Raw genomic sequence first — 15,747 nt, forward strand, 5'->3', positions numbered from 1 at the left:
CACTGCACACAATGAACCCTGCATGTCCCAACTCACACAGAATCCAACACCATCTCCCTGGGCCTTTCATCCCAAGTCTCACAAAATTCAACAACAAGTTCATCAGGTACGGTACCAAACCTGCCAAAACCTCACAAAACCTGCTGTTGGAGTATGGTAGGTTTAGACCAGTTAGGGTTAAGTAGTCCAGCAGCCCTTTTCTCTAAAGTAATCTGCACTGGTCCACAGAAACTGTTCTGGCTTTTCTTTCCATGCTCATCTTAATTTCTGCCAGGGTTACCAACAGCTCTGGCAATAATGAAAGAAAAAACAGAACTAGTGACCCCAACTTTGGGAGAAGCTCACAGATGTGTGCTTTCTGCATGGGATTAACTGCATGTAACCTTCCAAAACTACACATTTCTGGATTGATGCTAACGGGATGTAGCCAGGCTCAGACAAGTTTGCAAACACTGGATGCAACATGGATTGCTGACATTTGTCAATGAAGTTTTGCTAAAAAGAATTTTCAGCACAAGCAGAACCCTTTCAACACGACGTCTATCGACTGTTATGAATTTGAACGCATGTAGGTATACAAAAACACCGTCCATCGGATAGGCAATTTAAAACAAAACTGAAGTCCTGAAGCTGCAGATGGAACCTACCTGCACGTCTGACGGCCTGAACAAGAACTGCCGGTTGAGGTTGGACTTCTCGATGATGTCCATGTCGGTCACTGTCACCGTGCCCTCAGGGCTGCAGCCTACCCCCATCATGGCAAAGTTCTTGAGCAGCTCACAGCCGATGGCCCCTGCCCCTACCATGAAGTACTTGAGCTGGGTCAGCTTTCGCTGGAAGGCCGAGCCGAAGACGGCCACCTGGCCGTCGTAACGGCTGCCGGTCTGTATCGGGAGGAGCGCCAAACAAAACATCGGTAATTATCTTGTTCTGCTGTGCCCAGACCTTGTCAAGAACTGGACTCCAAGGCCCACCTTCATCTGCTTTGGCTTCAAGCTATGGATTTATGGATTCAGTCTCCCAACATCAGAACCTGTGGCTCATTATGCATCCACTTAGAAAAACTGAACCAAGGGCAGTTTGATCAGCGACAATGTGTTAACCACTGGTCGATTTTGCCTGGTACACAGTTTACATTTCATGCATGGGTTACCATTTAAAATCGACCACTGGTTGACAATTCAAACTGATGGAACTTGCCCCAAGCTGTTCAAGCTTAGAATTCTGGGAGATATAAAATCTAAATTTAAATTGAGGCTTTGAATGGCTTAGAGTGCACAAATTTTGATATGATGTGTGGTGCAAATGTCTCAAGCTCTGAAAAAGTATGGTGCTTCTGAGGATTGAGAACCAGGTGCTTTTTTAGGTATCATCCTGCTTACAGCCAAAACTGCCTCAAAATATCGAGTTGACAGGTCTAGTTTGATCACAACTTCCTTGCACATTGTCCGCGTTGGCTACATCGTGTTCTGAGCATGACGAGTGCATCAGTTTCTGATTTGCTGCCATATTTTCAGGAAAACGTATCAGAGCAAACCAGCAACGCGACCAAATTCTTTACGGTATTGGTAACATTAGGGCAAAAGCTGAAATTGAGATTCCCTACGAAGGATCATTATTCCTGGCAATTAAATCAGGAGTTGTGGTGACTCTGGCTACATGTCAGACTGCTGGGGCAGAAAGATTGATTGATTACTTCAGTTCCAGGGGGTGCCCGGAAGTTGGCCGACATGTGTGCACCAGGATGTCACCTGCCAACCCCCTAGGAAATCACTGGTCAACTTCCCAGGAAGCAAACTAATCAACTTCCAGCGCTATCAGAAACCAATCTTCTTTTTTTGCTTGACATACAGAGTTGAGTTTCGATACAACAGATATCAGAAATTTGACACAATTTTTTTCAGTATGCAATCTCTAGCAGCTGATAAGCTCTACAATTTACACCCTGGTTGGGAGACTGATATTTCAGTGTCGAACTTTTTTACCGAACAGAATTCCAGGACATTTGTGCACAACTGAGACCCCCAAAAAAGTAAATCACTTGTGCACCACCAATAAATGCCAGGATGATTATCAAGGATTTACGAACATCAACTACCTCCTAGCTTTGCCCACCTTGATAGTTCTGGTTTTATACCCTGAGGCAGTATGATGACCTACTGGTTACCAGTGCGACCAACTCTGATCCAACGTACACTGGTTGATATCGATTGGTTGAGTCTAGTCAACCGCTGCAGACAGCCAAAAACTGGTCACCCAGCAGCTGACTGATAATGTATGACTATTGACAAGAAATGGCAGTGCAACATCGGTACATCACAGATCAACCTTTAACAGGTAGCATTGACCCAGCCCTTGACTTTACTTATTTGATGCTACCTAGGGGTCGTATCCATTGCCACTAACCTTTTTACAGTCTTCCTCGGTCAAGCCTTCCGGGTCGTCCTCTTGTAGGCATTCCAGTGAGTCAAAGTATAGCCACTGATGAATGGGCATGAATTTGCCACTACAGGCCTGCAAAGACAGAATGCAGCTGTTTCTTATTCCATTTAATTTCATTTTGGCAAAGAAAAATAGCATAATTATACTTGTATTTGACTAATTGGACTTTAACCCTAACCCCCAAACTCCTGCACTAAAAGGCACACTGAGCCTCACAAATCCAAAAGGTGCATGGACTTTTTTATGTACTTGTACCAGCCTTTCATCCCAAGTCTCACAAAATTCAACAAGTTCATCAGGTACGGTACCAAACCTGCCAAAACCTCACAAAGCCTGCGGTTGGAGTATGGCAGGTTTGGGGTAGTTAGGGTTAATGATATTAACAGCTTACGTACTAATCAATTTTAAAGGTTGGCGGGATCCCATGGAACAGCCAATTCATTAAAAAAAAATATGATTCACAATCATTTTGCACTTAAGCAGAAAATCCAATCTTGAAATGAGGTTGAGAAATTTCCCTTGACAGAAATGTACACTTAGGTGCATCTTTCAGCTGGCATCCTGTCCATATTTTTCGGCAGACAGATATGCCTTCCTTCCAAGCTAAACCGTTCTTTTATTTATACCAGCACCTTGAAGTTTGACAGGATAATATCTTATGCAGTGACACAGCCAATAACATTCCTTAACCCTCCTTTGGTTTTACAGCACAAATATGCACGAGTGCCCACAGTCACTCTCTTGCATGTGTTTTCTATACGGAAAACAAACATGCACAGGTTCAGTGTGTACACAGTTGGTTGTAAGCACAAAATGACACGGTCTTTTGTGCAGTCCTCTTCACTGCATTTGGTTTACTGCACAATGATGCACATGAAACAGTGAAGCACAGTTGTTGGGCAGCACAAAAGTGCAATCTGATATTCCTGTGAGGGGCTGTTGGTGCAGTGCACAACACGACACAGCTGTGCTTCTTGGAGGTGTTTACCATGTTCAGCAGGTCTAGCAAGTGCAACAGTCGAGTGACTGAGGGTCAGCAAAAGGGAGCTCTGAGCTAAGAGCTCCCTTTTGCTGACCCTTGACCTTTCCGTACCTTCATGATCTCTTGAGCGGTGATTCCCCCAATAAAGGCCTGCATGGGGTTAAGATCCCCAGTGGCATTGCTGGCAAAATGGCCCAGCAGCTTCTCGTCCAGCTCCTCTTGCTTGGCGGCCTGGAGTGCCTGGGTGTTGATCTCTTTGGCCATCGCTATCAATTTCGCTGCATCGTCCTGGTGGGGCAAAATAAATCCACAGCACATCAATTGAAAGTTTAGGATAAGGGTTTTGCACTATGCAAATCAGTCTCCCTGTCTTCAGACGACAGGTGTCCCCAAAGTAATGACATAACCTGGGCCCCGTCAGGTGCATAAGGTGAACAGTCACTTGGCACCTTGCTGAATGAAACATGACCGCCCCAAAGCTGTGGTGGATTACGGTTAGGCAGTCCACAGCACTATCTGCATATGAAAAGATATTAGGTGCCAATCCTACTTAAAGCAGCATAGCTGTTGGATCCTGGCAGGCTCAAATTCTGAGTCTGCTCTGCTCTGGAAGAGTTGACCTGTTGAATCTTGTCGCGCCGAATGGACTGTCAGTTCGACAACCGTCGTTTGAAAAATGCACCGTGTTCCACTTGACACAAGGCTTCCTTGAAAAAAACACCTGGGCAGAGTGGAGTGAACAAGAATGAGCATTTACCTTGTTTCTAGGCCGAGGTAGAGTGCCGCAGTCCTTCTCAAACTTGTGCAATGCCTGCCATCCTATATGCAGCTGCCCCGGCCGGTCAAACTTGGCAAAGTCGGTCATGACGTGCTCTGGTTCGGCCAGGGACTGGCGGAGGGATTTCTGGTGAGGAATAGAGTTTCAAATTGATTTTTCCATGGTCCTGTTTGAAGAAGAATCTTCAAAACACTTGGTTAGCCCTCGCTTCTCTGGTTCACTAGCCAGTTCCAGAGGAGCCTCGTGCCTAGCAAATGAATGCCCCCCCTGCAGTATGGCAGACAATAGAATGATTTGGAAGACTGCACCATGCAAGTTACAGAATTCAATACCTTTTTAAACTGTGAAGTCCTCTTTTGGATTTGGTAACCCCAATTGTCCATTTGTAGCCATTTCTGTTCCCCGGTGCCAGAAGCAACTTTTTAGAGACCCTAATTGTTTTTTTTCAAATCGATAATTCGTCATTTGTGTGGTTGTCATCACACGAGTTGACAATAAAAATGCCATTTTGCTGTTGGATATTGCACTGTAATTTCTAAGGCGTCAAACACTGTGCAGGACGGCAATGGTACAGCATGGCCTGGAATAAGATCCGCAATCTACAGGACTGGAGTAACGTCTGCTTTAGGACATTTGAACCAGATTTGACAGAATGCCCAGTAGAATGTATGAACGGTTGAACACATCCATTGGTCAATCAGTCTTTGTCACGAACGGTAGGACATTTACACGTTTAAACGTTTGGATTGACGCAGTCTGGAGTTCATTTTTATTGTAAACAATGTCTGTGCAATTTAGTCTGATTTTCAGAACACGTTACTGCTCGGTCATACTAAAGGAATACGATGAATTCATCAATGGAAGTTTGGGTCAACTGTCATTGTATGCAATTTGCTGTGTTTAAAGTTATCAATGACACCGTGGTAAGGGTGGGACCTTTCACACATTTAAGCATTCAAACGGTGTGGGAAGTCCTCTAAACATTTTTCAAATTATGCATAAATTCTAACCCTAACTTCTGACAAGGTGCACTTTTTTACTGGGAGGGGGACGGTGTTGGGTACTTCATTCTTTGGGGAACACAAAGCCAGAACGTAAAGATACTCACAAAGCCGACTTTGGCGGGCATCTTGACCTGTCTGGCGACGCCGCCCCGGACGTAGTCCGACAACCCTGTGGTGTCGCCGATGCTGAAGGTGTACGGGCCCAGGACCTTCACCTTCCTGGGCTCGCTGTCGTTCAGTTCGGTCATACCCTGCAGGGATGCACAACAAGTAATGCTTCACCTGCTACTCAACGGCAGTTGCTGTGCTGGTTGGGGGAGTGTAATATGGTGGTAAACTTTTTAACTCAGGAGGGAAGACGGCATTATTTTCCATGGCAAGGATTAAAACTTCAATTCTGGAGGACTTAACTGCAGAGGCACACAGAGAACTTTAACAATTATGCCAACTTGCTGGCGGCTGGGTCCCAAATTACTGCAATATTAATTCAAACCTGGTACTCTTAAAACATCAGTCAGCGTATTTGCAAAGAATAAAGCTACTTAAGTGCCATTTGGTTGTGAGGAGAAAATGTGAAAACTCAATTTCAATTAAAATTTACAACTATCACTAATACATTTGGTTTTTTCCTTTATTTCTGGTCCACTAGTAAACAATACATCTGGCTGATCCAAGCCAAATGCGCACCTCTGATTGGGCTTATCAGGTAATATGCGACAAGGTCAGTCCTACCTGGATTTCTGTGAAGCTGACGTAATCTCCTGATTCAAAGCCGTGACGGCTCTCATCCAGGCAAGTCACTACCGAATCCTCATCCTGAGTGGAAAGGAAATAAAAATATTCATGGTCGGTTGGACCACACCTGCTCGTCCACACACCTTGTCTAATCCCGACCCAAGGTCAAACACCAGCCAAACCTACCTTGCTAATGGCTGCAATCATAACACTGAGAGGCTCCTCCCCGTTGGTGTCAATCACAGTGAAATCCTCGCCAAAGTCGCAGAAGATCTGTCCAAACAGGCCCCTGGTATCGACCACGATCAGGTGAATCCCTCTGGAGTGGCAGAAGTCCCCAATCTTGAGCTGGGCATCCAGGCTGCTGTTGGTCAGCACAACCACCTGTGGCGCAATGGGTCAAAATGACATGTGCATTGAACAGGTGTCCGGAATAGGTACGTGACAGCGAATGAAAAAAAGCTAACTTTTTGCGACCTGTTCAACCCTTTCCTCGCTATGGGTGAACACAGTTGATGAGACGCTCACCCCTGCCGAGTACCACTGCTGATGACAACCAGGCACAAAATGGCCAAATAAACAGAGGCATTCAATGATTTTTGACGGCATTCTTGCATCGTCTGCATCCTTCTTACGGTATCAGAAATTCACCATGTTACAAATCTAAAATTTTGAGAAAAATGGGTCAGAACAATCCAAATGTGATTTTTGTTACAGGATGCCGTTTATTGGAGAAGTAGGGACTCACAGTTTTCCAACAGATCATTGACAGTCGTATCAACGTCATCGTTTTTAGCATACTGCATTGCCAATGGACAATGCACCTGCCCTAAAGTTACAATTTTTATGTAATAAATAAAGTTGAAAAAGTACATTGTAGACTGCAATAAGTTGGAATACAAAAATGCAACACTGCTGTCACAAGGTCACAGGATTTTAGGGCTGAGTTAATTAGAATAATTCGCTATTCGAGTATTCAACTTTCAATTTGATCGAATATCCAAATATCCGGTCTTATCGACCGGCAGATTGTTGATGATTAAGACATATACAAAATCAGTTGCAATAACACACACAATTGCACATTATTATCACTATAATAGCTTCTCACATCTAGGAGTATCACCAGCCACAATTTAGCAAGATTTAAGAGACGAACAATACTTCTTGCCCTGTTGAAAATTTCAATTCCTTTTAAATTTTTCAACCCTATAGTCACATTGAAATCAGAGGATTTGGGACTGTTAGGGGTACTGAATAATTTACTTTTTGAGTCGTCGTAAGATTTGCTGCTTTCATTTGAATCTGTGTGAAACAAGCCTCCAAAGTGCAATTTTTCTCATTTAAAACAAGAGAAAATTCTCCCTTCCTTTTCATGAATTTTGCATTCGAATATTCAAAGTTGGAAAATAATATTTGAATAGTTGATAATCGATTGAATATTCAGCTATCCGGCACAGCCCTACAGGATTTTGCAAATAAGTCAGTGCAATTTTTTTCCAATTACACTCATACTTTCTATGTCTTCGCATGTCTACAGTAATATTAAATCCACTAGCAGTGGCCAAGACAATTTTGTTTTAGAGACGAGGAAAGCGATTTGACATCGGTTTTATTCTTTTAATTCTCACATGTGCCCTCAGCTATCGCGAACAAATCTTAACCTTGGCTGCACCGTTACTGTAATCTTTCTGTTAAGAATACTCACGGTGAATTTGCTGATGAGTTCCTCGGTAAGAGGTTTGGTTTCTGCTTTGACTGGTACGTAAGTGTTCAGCTCGGCCAACTTGGGCTCAGTCACCAACGCTCGATTCTTGCCAATGTCTGCCTCCGTGAAGAAAAACTGCAAGCACAGATGGGAATAACTTGCTTGTCACAAACATTCCATAAACATCCACTGACTTACTTTGAAAGTAACATCAATATTCACAGCACCCTTGTTCCGAGTCCTACAAAAGATGAGCCCTCTTATCATTCGGGGCAGCTAAAACAAAATTCATCAGGCTTTAACTGATAAGATTTGGAACTGCACGGTGGAGGGTAGACTTTCAGAAGTTTGCGGGCCCACCACGTGGAGTTGATCTCCACTAGAAGTGCGGTGGTTTTGAGCAGAACCGGTGAGTGGAAATCGGATGTTTCAACCAGGATGCTCTGGTCATCCTCAGGTTCCAACTGCTGAAATGAACACAATTAAAAATGACAAATGTTGTAGGTACAGTGAACTTCAAAGCTCTCTGTGACAGAGTGGGGTACTTTTATCAAGTGAAGAGGCTAACAAGTTGCCACGGTTTTTAAAACCAAGTTCACATCATTCGCTGGTTCAGCTGGGATCCTCAAGTATTCTACTGAAAAGAACATAAAAGGGAAAACACAACCGACCGAGCAGTGAATGGTACTGTACCTGTGATGCCAGGTTCTCGATTGCGACATTTCCCTCGTCATGGATAGTGACAGATTTCACGCCTCCAAGAACAACATTTTTGGCTATCTCGACACCGAGCCCAGTCATTCCTGAGATGAGGACATCCGAACGATTCATACGCTTCATGGCATCATGACCCAGCACATAACTGTAAATAGGCAAAAATGGTGCATATGTAACAACAAAAATACTCTTTAACCCCTTCAATCCGGGAACTGTAGATAGCCGTGGCTTTGTGTGAGGATTAGTGCATACCACACATACATTCTATTCATCATGCAGCTGCGCTTTCAATAAGAGACTGCTGCTGGACAGAGCTTTGCATACTGGGCATACCACTGCCCAGCAGTCACGGTCAAAAGAATTCCGGCCGGAAGGGGTTAACAAACAGAACGTGTTTCAAAAATCATGACATGAGTAAGATTTCATTGTTGAGAGGAGACGTCAAGTCTTCTTGCAGCCAGTTTTCATGTTTAACTGGGATCCAATTTAAAGTGAACCCACTCACAGTCTTCAGTTGTTCATTCCACCAAATTTGAAAATTCGACTGAACTGAAAATATATCTTTCAAAACACTATTCAGTCAGATCGTTTTGTGTCTCACCTATTACTGAATACCAGCACTGATGTTATCTGTGTTAGTGCTATACATGACTTCGTGTGGCACATGCATGAAAGTCTAAGAAGACATCATATAAACATTTCATTCACATGCACCATTTACACTGACAAAGCACACTATATTTTCAACTGAATGTGTACAACTGAGCTTTCTTCCTGTAAAAGGAAGGTTGTTAACTCCAATCTGACAGACTTACAGCTGCCTGGAATACAAGCTCTCATCAATGCCATCAGTCCCATTCCTAGCCATGGCTCCCTGGAAATGAGAGGATAAAATTCATATTATTCTAAATTCTGAAAGCAGACACAACCAAAATACTAACAATAATGACAAAATTTTTAAAAGTATTAAAATTACAGAAGCACATGGCATTTTTGTCTGATTTCCCATATGCAACCAATCAACATATATATACAATTCAAAAGCTCCCAACTCTAATGGTGAATTTTGAAGGATTTGAGTGTTGGGGTTCATTAGCTGTGAGGGAGGGATGTCCTCATGACTGCTCACCCTCTCTAGTGAAGCTACCGAGTTGTTGGACTGTTCCGCTAGCACCTGTGACTCGGGGTCAAGTCGAAGTTTCTTGCTGGCTGGAGACAGGCTATCCAAATCTTCTCGAGGTCTCGATGACATCTGCCATGTTAGAGGGAAGGCAGGAGGAAACAGTACAAAAATATGATGATTGGTGGCATCTGCCACACAATGCAATGAAAACAAATGTATAAAGAACAAAGTTTACAAGGAAGCCAAGCCAATTTACTGAAGATTTTCAGATTTCTGAAGAAAAATGTGGATTGTTTCCTCATTCCGAAATTCAAATTAGTCATGCTGTTACTGACACCATACTTACCCACAATTCGTAAACAAAAGTTTTTCAAAAGTTCTTCCTTGTAACTTGGTCGTCAGTTAGCTTTACTAACTTCATGGACAAGTGGACATGGCTTAAAACAGAAAATTTAGTAACTCTTCCTAACTAAATGCACCAAAACAACACACTTTTATATGGTAGCAAATTTAAGGTATGGTACAGTCCATCACTTGTGCATTATGTTCCTTTGGGGAAAGAAAAATACCAACAAATTTAAGGAAGTCTATCATTTGTGTTTCATGTTAAAATCTAAAGAAGGTGCCTATGAACAAACGTCATGAACTTTCAGCCCTGTGAATACTGTGTGTTTCGAGATTCTAGATTTTAATTTCTTGTCTCCATATATGTATTTTTTGAGCTCATGAATTTACTGTTTCGTTCGTACCATGCTTGTACTTGAAGCCAGTGTTTTTCGACAAACTTTCCGATTTGCCAATTTCCTGTCATTATAAGACTCTAGCATTGCCCGTTGTGGTGTGGACTGTCCATAATTCTTAAAAAATTGATAACTTTATATATTTTTACATTCATTAACCCTAACCTCCTAGGCTCCTGCACTAGAAAGCATACTGAACCTCACCAAATCCAACAGGTGCATGTACTTGTCTAGGCACTTGTACATGCAGGTTACTGTACCAAACCTGATTAACTCCAACAGAATGAGGCCGTTGGAGTTTGAGTGATATGGTATGGATGGGTCTATGCAGTATAGGATGACTTGCACTGAATAGTACCAAACCTGACAAAATCAAACATAGTCCAACAACTGGTACAGCAAGCCAGACACTGCACACAGTGACCCATGTGTGTCTCAACTCACACAGAATCCAACACCATCTCCCTGGGCCTTCCATCCCAAGTCTCACAAAATTCAACAACAAATTCCTCAGGTACAGTACCAAACCTGCCAAAACCTCACAAAACCTGCTGTTGGAGTATGGTAGGTTTGGGCAGTTAAAGGAATTTTTATCACTTTAAGAGACAATTTTTGGTAGCTTTCGTCCCTACCCAATCAGAAAAAATGACTAATCGGCCATATCTTTGAGAGCAAAATAATCAGAAGCAGAGCTTTTTTTTGAGGGGGGGGGACCTCAGTGGCATCTGTGGGCCCTACCGGTTTATGGTGTGTAATTCCCATAAGCCTTATTGCAAATAGCACACAACTAATTTTGCACGATAGAAGGGTACTGTGAGAAGGAAAATGGGAAAAGTGGCAATGTTGTCTCCGTTTTCCTTCCCACAATGCCTTTCTAATGTTGTGCAAAATCATGGCCATCCATGTAGTACTTGCGATAAGGCTTATGGACTGTAGACCTTGTGTGCCTTATCGCTAATACAGCATGGGTGATTATGCACAATGGTAGAAAGGCATCGTGGGAAGGAAAACGGAGACAACATTGCCACTTTTTCCCTTCCACGGTTCCATTATAATAGGGCCTACTATAGCCCCACTAGTGTGACACGGATTCTCGCTAACGTTCCATCCTTAGCCACAAATCTGTATACGCAATTTCGTGTCAGCGTACTGAAAACTTTTGGCGCACCCACTTGTCATCGTGGGCGTAATTTCATTTGCACACCGAAATGATCCTTGACCTTTCCGCTTTCTAAAACCATTTATTGAATGATTTCACTCATGTTATTCAGGTATTTTCCACTCTTTTTGCCTTTATCCATTCAATCTAACGGGCTCGCTCTCACAGTCGCCATCTTTAAAATAAGATTATTGATCATCGTCTCAACGGCTGCTCCATGTCAGGACATATCTAAACTGCTGCCCAAGTTTTGGAAAAGCCCATTGGTACATTTTGTATCTTATCGCTCAGTCCGGTAGCGACAGTCCGTGCCACACTAGTGGGGCTAAGCCTATAGTGCTGTCAGTGAGTGTACATGAACATGTTATGTCATGATGGACATGGTCACCATAACAGGCTTTTTTTTTAAATTCAAGTACTCAATCAAATAGCCTACCCAGCACACAAAAGGGAAATCAACAAAATTTTGATTCCCCATTCAGAAAGAATTCCATATACAGACGCCATTTGACATCCCGTGCACAAACCCTATGAGAGTTGAAACTCGCCTGTAAATTTGTGTAATGATGTAGGTTTAAATGACTTCGTATTTTCCCTCATAAATTGAACTTTTCTGGATATATTTTTCCTTTCTGATGGCTAATGGGTCACTGTAGGGAATATTTACTGGCATACGTATATGGAACTCTTCCCAACGTTCAACAAAATCTGATAATCAAAAAGGACTCAATTTGTAAACTTTCCAAAGAGGACAAGCCAGACAGATCCGGATCACTGTCCGGAAACTGGGCAAAAGAACCAGCAATACAAAGGTGACCCTTTGGCGGTAAGAGAACACATTTTACCTTCAGCTTTTCCTACAACATTCTATTGAAGAGCCATGGAAAGAAAAATGGCACATTCAAATCTCTTTTAAGGCAGAAAATTCAACTTTCAACCAGAATTCCATGAATTTTGCCTTCAGTGCGCTCTCACGTGATGGCGCACGGCACACAAAGCCTTTTTTCAATTTTTGGCTTAGTTCCAGCAACGCACAGCCAAATATTGTGGAACAAAGAAAAACTCAAAAGATACCAAAATCAATTTAAAATACCAAAATGAACTTTTCTTTATACTCCCACCAGGTTCTACTGAGTAAAGTAGAATATATTGCGAGTAAAAAGGAGAACAGCACTTTACACTCACCGTCAGAAAACGAAGAACCGGAAGAAGCAAAAATGTTGCAGACCGCAAAGCACTGTGGGAAAGCCATGATGACAGAACCTTCGCTGGTTTTCATTTTAACGTTCAAATTCAATAGGACAAAAAGTACCAGTTATGCACAAAATAGAGATGATGTGTTCCTTTTGTGTTCCAGTTTTGCGAAGTTTCGAGAGAATTGTGTGGGCGAGAATTGTGGGCGTCGCTAGACTATTTGAAAAGGGGAGAGCCTGAGGGTGCCATTGCGAAAATTATCAGCGGTTTTCATGAGCCACCTGGTAGCCTTTTTTCTCTAACTGGACGCTGACGAGACCTCCCCACCCTGCGTTCCCCTTCCCCATCTTGCTTTACAAGGCACCACAAAGTAATTTTGCCGACAAAACTGACATCCCCCTCCCGTGACGCCAGGGGACACGTATGAGGCTTGTATAATGATAGGGATTATCATTACTGTATTACAACTGCGCACAATTATTATACCACCCACATCATCTTTGGTTTATGTTTCCTTTCCACCATCTTCATCACCGACCACCATCTACATGAAGGCGTTCGATTTATCGGATAAATCCACACTTGGTGGGGGATATTCCTGTGTCAGAAAGGAATGAAGAGGAAAGAGGGGATGTTTACTTCGCACTGAGTTGGCATAAAATTACTGCCGCGCCCTTGTGGGGAAGTTGTGGGCCTGATTCCAACTCCACTTACGTCACCAAGCAGAACTGAGTGTTACAACTAACTGTTGAGGTTGTTCACAGGTGTGTGTATGGGGAAGGGGTCGACAGGGGAAGCTTCTGACACTGCAAGGGGGTCATTATTAGTTCACAGGCCGAATACATGCACGTGGGCGTTATAATCCTCTCTCCGAAGTTCATTCCTAAGACTTCTTCCCCTTCCCTCATTTTAGGAGTGGGGCCAAAGGGGTGGGGATAGGGGACGGCCGAACCCCCCTCCCCAGATCCCCCTTCACTATAATAAGCACGGTGGGGGAGAAGGGTATACATACAGGTGGTTTCTCAAGGCGCTATCCAGTAGTGAAAAATTAGCGGGTAAACTTGAGGGGGGGGAGACCCGTGGGTGCACTGTGGGTGCACTCAGTATTCCAAAAGGGGAAACGAGAACAACAGAATCGTGTCATGTACCCAAACGTATTAATTTCAAGATTTCGGTTGGTGGACGGACATTCTACTAGGAGCACTTGGCCCGGAGGCACACCGTACCACTGGCTACCACTGTCATCAGTGAAGAAAAAAAAAACTTTTGGAAGCGGCTACCTCGAGCTATTGCCCACGTGTCGGTTCTCGGGCCCTACCCGGGATCCCTTTGGCTTTGAAAAAAATCCTCCAGAGCCACGATTATAGCCTTTATTCAACTCGGTTTTCCCCAGCGTGATGTGTGAAAAAATAATTTTGCACTCGCGGTATACCCTCCACAGGCGAAACTACAGAAGTCAAAATAAACAGAAAATTGGGCATCCACAATTTTGGTCAAAAATCAGAATGGTTTTAATTCCAACAATGTACTCATCAGCGGAGTTTCATTCTATAGTCCCTAAAAGCGCCAACTTTGTTTTCTTCGACAAGTTCAATTTTTCATCTCCATAAAGATCAACACTTTTAGAGAACATTCTAAAATTTTGATACGCAACTTTAACACATACAGGGAATTTTGTGAGAATGTCCCCAAGACTGACGCCACAAAAGGGCAAAACCGTCAAAAGACCTAATGAAGCATTAAAAGATAATTAGGCTAATATAATCTGCAAACATCATCATCAATGTGCACTCATGAAGCCCAAGTAATGGCAAATCCAATATGCAAACAACTGTTTGGGAAAAATCCCACGGGCTTGTAATTGTACAATGCAAAGTACATGTAACTGACATATCGTCCCCTCGGCCCCCCCCCCTCAAAAAATGAACAAAATATGGGGAAAGAGATGAGAGAGTGAAAGAAATGAAAAAAATGGAGAGGGATGACATGAAAAGGGGGAATTGACCCTTTCATCTCGTAAACTTTGTCATTTTGCTCCTCCCTAGAAAAAAATTCAGACGGCGCCAACGAAAAACTTTCCTCAATACTGGGGTTACCCAACTTAGAGCAATCTCTGGTTTTTATGCAAGATGCTGTTTGCAATGTATCGAGACCCTCCACCGTCTATGACATGACAGCGGCGTATTTAGTATTAGTTACCGTCCATTTTATACAAGGACGGCGTTTTGGCGCGGCAAGAGTGAGAGATGGTCTCATGTTCGGTTTAGTATCATTTAACCAACCAGCGGTGAGGCAGCCCGGGCATTGATCTCCGTCTAGGAAGTGCCACTGTAAACCCCCACTGACGACCAGGTACCAGTGCAAGTTCTGACAATTGTGCCACACCCGCATGGACGGTCGCGTGCCGTAATTTTTCTGCACGCGTCTACGTTGCGAGACAGCTGCGGAAACGCTCTCCAGTAGTGACGTCAAAATGGGTAGTATAAAAACTATACATAGCACTTCAGTACCGAAGATTAGTTATGGTAATGTCTTGAATAAAAAAAACCACGTAACTTAACAATGCCTAACAAGAAAGAGAATGTAAGATAACACTGAATAAGAACAAAAAGACTAAAATGGCATGATCGGACCGTGATCACCTTTCTCTTAATTTTTCAGACTTTCCTTAAAATTTTAAATTGCAACTTGAATAAAACGGACAGTGACGTAGATGTTAATTGAGTCCAGCTGGGTGGAGAGGGGACTCAAGTGGAGATCAGGTACCAAAAACTACAAAACATAAGCTTTCTAGAAATTGGGGTGGACGTGGTCATAGGAGGTTGTGCCGTTCAAATGTAGAAGTGCTCAAAACGATCCACGATATTGTACAAACCTTGCTATGCTAGCAATGTGTGGACCACAGAACAAAACAGGTCCGCACAAGTGAAACCTGTGTGAACATTGTGTGGACGAAGCCACCTCAAAACAAATTTTCCCTTGTTCGAAAAAAAGGGGGCCATTTTAGGGTTAGGGTTATTCTGTTAAAAAATGACGAACAGTTATGGAAACCGCAAAAATTCAGTCAATAAGAGTGTTCCCAGTGAGAGAAAACTTAGTATTTTCTTCACTTCACAAAAATAAAGGAATTTCCACACTATTTTTCACCTAAAGGTCAACCTGAAA

The 15,747-nt window shown here is 43.0% G+C and overlaps 1 protein-coding gene across 2 annotated transcripts in view; it reads right to left on the reverse strand.

The window, feature by feature from the left end:
* The window catches only part of uba1 (ubiquitin like modifier activating enzyme 1), a 24,817-nt gene extending 12,139 nt beyond the window's left edge, over window positions 1-12,678 (reverse strand). The window contains exons 1-12 of one of the 2 annotated variants that reach the window (XM_022224529.2): window positions 12,574-12,678; window positions 9,496-9,618; window positions 9,182-9,240; window positions 8,343-8,511; window positions 7,650-7,784; window positions 6,128-6,325; window positions 5,939-6,022; window positions 5,311-5,457; window positions 4,182-4,328; window positions 3,536-3,712; window positions 2,407-2,514; window positions 648-884 (exon numbers count right to left, since the gene is read on the reverse strand). In XM_022224529.2, the coding sequence (XP_022080221.2) occupies window positions 648-884; window positions 2,407-2,514; window positions 3,536-3,712; window positions 4,182-4,328; window positions 5,311-5,457; window positions 5,939-6,022; window positions 6,128-6,325; window positions 7,650-7,784; window positions 8,343-8,511; window positions 9,182-9,240; window positions 9,496-9,618 (1,584 nt within the window). In that variant the 5' untranslated portion in view covers window positions 12,574-12,678. Of the gene's footprint in view, window positions 1-647; window positions 885-2,406; window positions 2,515-3,535; window positions 3,713-4,181; window positions 4,329-5,310; window positions 5,458-5,938; window positions 6,023-6,127; window positions 6,326-7,649; window positions 7,785-8,342; window positions 8,512-9,181; window positions 9,241-9,495; window positions 9,619-12,233; window positions 12,404-12,573 lie in introns of those variants that run through there. The other variant, XM_022224530.2, reaches the window with a different exon arrangement.
* Between the last annotated feature and the right edge of the window lie 3,069 nt (window positions 12,679-15,747).

Source organism: Acanthaster planci, linkage group LG04 (assembly GCF_054643075.1).
Source record: "Acanthaster planci isolate LZ-2023a linkage group LG04, COTS_SCS, whole genome shotgun sequence".
In the NCBI taxonomy this organism is placed as follows: domain Eukaryota; kingdom Metazoa; phylum Echinodermata; class Asteroidea; order Valvatida; family Acanthasteridae; genus Acanthaster; species Acanthaster planci.